This window comes from Sinocyclocheilus anshuiensis, unplaced genomic scaffold, assembly GCF_001515605.1.
Source record: "Sinocyclocheilus anshuiensis isolate Anshui unplaced genomic scaffold, SAMN03320099.WGS_v1.1 scaffold735, whole genome shotgun sequence".
Taxonomy (NCBI): Eukaryota; Metazoa; Chordata; class Actinopteri; order Cypriniformes; family Cyprinidae; genus Sinocyclocheilus; species Sinocyclocheilus anshuiensis.
This window is the reverse complement of record NW_015548245.1, coordinates 556,029-560,920: the sequence shown is the minus strand read 5'-3', so window position 1 is coordinate 560,920 and position 4,892 is coordinate 556,029. Positions and strand designations below refer to the sequence as shown.

Here is a 4,892-nt window from a genome sequence, read left to right as displayed (position 1 = left end):
TCTAGTCGTGTCCTCTTTTGGAAGGCCAAACAAAGTAGTTTCGCTTTCACAACAAAACACAGCATCACACACGGCTGGCTAGAGTGAGCGGAGGCCGGCTTGAGTGAGTGGCGGCCGGTGGGCTTGAGAACGGCACGGCGGACGGGCTTGCGGCAACCACATGTGACTACCCCGGGCTGGACTCCGCTTCGCCCACGGTGAAAGCCGATCCGGCGATTATGCACCAAGAGCTTGTAACACTCCAAAGAGAAAAGAAAAATTGAAATCGCATCATATGACACCTTTAAATAAAATTTTGTGAATTGCATATACAAACAGTAGGCTCTACCCAATGAGCACTGACATTATTACAAACATTTATCTGTTGTGCTCCTCTGTCACGTTTCGGGAAAAAAAATTACATTAGCATCCTCAGCGACATTTAGCCAAACATTTAAACAACCTTGGGGTCTACATCACCAATGCAGTCCATATTGAGACTACTCGCAAGACTGCACAATCTCTATGAGCTGACAAAAAGTGTATGTAAATATTTGCTGACTTGTTCTTATCTTCACATCCCCTCATAGAATAATACATAAGATGAAAATAAATTCCATCCTGAAGAATTAATTATCTGTACGATCCTTTAGAACTCATATTCGGTTCCTGTCCCAGAGGCACACATCACAAGTACAATCTGGTAGGTTAGGATGGAAAAAAATGGGCCTATGATGTTGTAATCTGGCACTGATGACATTCAACTAATATGTATGCAACCAGCCATAATAAACACAAACACACACAAACAAATGTGTTAGTCTTCAGGAATTACATAAAGGTTTTAAGAATAGTGGTCACATCCTTGTGTTTATTACCAACTTACATTTTGAGAAAACAGTGGATTCAAATTCCACATCTTAAGTACATCTGTGCATAATTTATGCATAACAAAATGTAAATGTCTCTGGTATTATTAACCATAGACCTTATTTTACTTAGGCTATAAATGGAAAATCACAATTTTAAAACCCCATTGGAAATTCCTTGCTAATTCTCTTCTGGGTTTAGCACTACAAACTGAAAAGCTCTATATTTTAGGGGTCTAGTTGATGGGACAATTCAGCTCACAGTAATGCACTAGATAAGGTGTATCCACATAGGCTTGACATCAGCTCCGATTGGATCCTCCCTGGTTTTTCTGTCTTGTATTATTTGCTACACAGGTTAATACCTCAAATAATATAACAACTTACATGTCACCATTGATGCCATTTGATCAAAAGAAGGACAGACGCGTGAGTGCCATTTCTCGTCAGAATTGGCGCGCTTTCATAACGGTCGACTTGTGGTATGTAGCTACTTTCTTAAGTTTCCTCTGAAACGGCATATTTTGTCATGCATATCCTCTCTAGAGCTTAACCATTTGTCATAGAAACCTAAAATTAAGAATAAAATTAACATTTCACCTCGTTTTATAAAACTGGTTTGGTTTAATTTAGCCAAATGAAAACGCATAACTCTCTCCCACGAAATCAATATATATTCTCATTACTCTGACATGTTCAGCACAGTTAAACCCCCTATGAAGCAAGGCTTCTCACGGGCTAAATATCGTGGATGAACGCTTGAGCAAATAGAACCTTATTAGCATAATTATAAACACACCACTGATATGAAGCCTAATAGTAACTGACACTAACGAAGACAAATGTGAATATTCTATTTCCGACACACATCGCTTGAGGAGAATAAATGACAAGAACGAGATTATACCAAAATAGAGATTTAATTTTACTCTTTGTCTTCTTGTTTGAGTGGGATATGACATATTCGATGTCAAGTAGAACGCGCCGTAGTTCGTTATGACGCACAACCGAACGTGTTTTAAGTGCAAATATAATCAGATAAGTGAAGCTGCACGTTTTTCTGTTCTGTTGTCATTTGTGCGTGTTTCATTGTATCCTGACACCTGTTTGGAGCATTTAATAGCTCCGGGTTTTTATTTTTGTTTGTTTGTTTTTTTTTTGTAAAACGTTGAACTATAGTAGAATACTAATAATATAGGCTAATCATACTGAAAACGCCTGTTCGTTTGTGAGAACTGCATGTCAGATTGCACAAGGATGCTCTGGGGTGGTGGGAGTATTTCCCCATTGTAAAATGATGGCAAAAGAAAGACTCTTTGAATATGAATTTTCTTGTAAACCTCTTTGCCCCAGTTCCAAAATTAACAGCCGTTGAGAAAAGCAAGATTCCCAGCCATGTTATGTGATACAGTAATATCCATACAAGCAACAATGCAAAGGTTCAGACTGAGAAGATAAGTTCTCTCTAAACGATTCAAGTGCAAAATAGTGGCTAAAGGGTCCTGATATTACAGTTCCACCAGACTGTTATGTATTTAATGTTGACATGACAGAAATGGCACGTTTGATTTATCATAAATATTACAATAACGCACGCGTCACTAATGGATGATGTGCAGGAGACAAAAAGTATATATTTTTTACATTATTGTAGGTTTTACCACCCCAAAATCACAAGACTCTTATTAAGGGAATCACGCGTTTACCTTTGTGCATGCCGGTGTATCGGTCCTTTAATACAGTCAATTCGTGGATTTTCCCAAACTGTTCGAATAATGGTTTCAGGTCTTTTTCCTCAAGGTTCCGCGGTATTTGCCCGATAAAGAGTTTTATGGCATCTTGATCTTTCATGGTGCCGTTCTCCGGATGAATGGAGATGGATTCTGACCCGTTCATGGGTTTAGGAAATGGGATCTGAGCGTACTGGTGCTGGTGCGGGATTAGGAGGAGTGGATGTTGGGTCGGTGCTTCCCCGGGTCCAGTGAAAAGCAGGCTGGAGTAAGCGGGATGGGGCGGCTGTGGGTGCTGCTCCCTTCTTGTCTCAGTCTGAGTGAATCTGGCCATTCTGAGCTGGGAGCAGACGATAATAATAATGACAACACATACACACACACTGAGAGAGAGCGAGCAGTCAGCTGGAAACACAGACTTACTTTCTCGGCGCTACACATTCGCACGCATGCACACATTCGGAGATGTTTAGGGGGTGGGGGAGATGCCGCGCCATTTTCTGCTCCAGAGCGACACCCAGTGGCCAACGCGTGCTATCGGGCCTACAGTCGGTGTGCATTGCCGAGAAACACTTACACATAGTTAAGTACGAGTGTTTTGGACAAAAAGGACGTTCAAGTTCACACAGCTGCGCGATGCAACCGGCTAAGTTAATATACTATTAGGTTTTGAAACACATCCGCATTAAACGAAAATGTATTAGTGATTTGTTTTCATGTGGATTGACAATCTGTTAGTTAAGTGAGGGCATCTATTATTTAATTTTGTGTCATTGTAGCATCTAAATGTGACCATTAAAGTCATAAACTATGACAAATAAATTAATAGATGTATAGACAAAAAATAATGCATAACATAAAATTTAACATGTAGGCTACATAGCTTTAAAAATAAGAACCAACATGAATATTTAAATAAATATAATAAAATCACGTTCCCCAGGTACTTACTTTTACTGGTTTTACTGTATTTTAAGAGGAATTTGCTTTTCAAAATATAATTTGTTTTCACTGTTAGGCCTAATTCAAATTCATACTTTTGAGGTCCATTAAACATATAATTTTCACAGCAATTTATAATTAAAAAAATGCATGTTTTTTAATTAAATATAATATAATTTTTCACTGTAGCATATTTGCTGTGGTAACTTACAGTTAACTAATTGACAGGTTTAACTGTGCAATATTTACAGTTTTTCCATTCAAATTACTAACTTTTTTAGTAAGAATTTAAAGAATTTTTTAAAGTGTAGTGGCATTATATTCTTTGTAACTTTGAATATGTTAATATCCTTGAACATGAAAAAAGGAACTAAAAACAAACAAACAAACTGCTTTACAGTAGGCCTTTGACTGTATGGAAAGGAGCCAGAATTGGACAGCCCTACAATGATATACACATCCATAGAAAAAAAGGTACTAGTACATTTTTGTAAGGTAAGCCATCAGAGAATTAGTCTGATATGCAGACATTATCTGTAACTATGGTTACAGTGTTATTCAAGACTGTTCTGAGAATACAGGTGGGAATTGAACTTAGCTACCTGTCTAAGAAGACAGCTTTTGTCTGCTATTAGATATTAACACAACTCGAAAGACTCAAGTCAAATCATTTGTCAGTCCCAAAAACTGACTGTGTGAATGTAGCCATATTTTATGAACTAAAATCAAATAGACATAACAATGAGACTTTTGATTTTGTTTTTGTTCTTTTTTATTTATAAAACATAAGAATGGCCTTTGATCAGGTTGCTTTCATCGATCAGAATAGCAGCATCTTTACATGAATCTGTTGTTTAGAGTTGTTGTAGAACACTCTTAAAGGGGTCATATGATGTTGCTAAAAAGAACATTATTTTGTGTATTTGGTGTAATGAAATGTGTTTATGCGGTTTAAGGTTAAAAAAAACACTATTTTCCACAGGTGAAAGCCGATCCGGCGATCCACAGCGCGAAGTTGATGTATTTCCTCAGCGACCAGCACGGATCAGCTCTCTTTATGACATATGACTCTTAACTTTTATAAAGAATATCTCTTTGGATTTGAGACTTTAGTCTTTGCAATTTTACAGATCTTCTTTATGCACCAAGAGCTTGTAACACTCCAAAGAGAAAGGAAAAATTTAAATCGCATCATATGACCGCTTTAAAAATAAAGGTGCTTCACGATGCCATAGAAGAACCTTTTTGTCTAAATTGTTCCATAAAAAAACTTTAACATCTGAAGAATCTTCTCATCTTCAGATTATAAAAAGGTAAGAAAGAGATGGTTCTTTAAAGAACCTTTGACTGAATGCTTCTTTGTGGAACCAAA

The 4,892-nt window shown here is 37.4% G+C and overlaps 1 protein-coding gene across 1 annotated transcript in view; it reads right to left on the bottom strand.

The window, feature by feature from the left end:
* The window catches only part of LOC107655216 (CUGBP Elav-like family member 5), a 250,264-nt gene extending 246,955 nt beyond the window's left edge, over positions 1-3,309 (bottom strand). The window contains exons 1-2 of the mRNA XM_016442649.1: positions 3,002-3,309; positions 2,555-2,918 (exon numbers count right to left, since the gene is read on the bottom strand). Of these exons, the coding sequence (XP_016298135.1) occupies positions 2,555-2,918; positions 3,002-3,037 (400 nt within the window). The 5' untranslated portion in view covers positions 3,038-3,309. The remainder of the gene's footprint in view (positions 1-2,554; positions 2,919-3,001) is intronic.
* Positions 3,310-4,892: the final 1,583 nt, after the last annotated feature.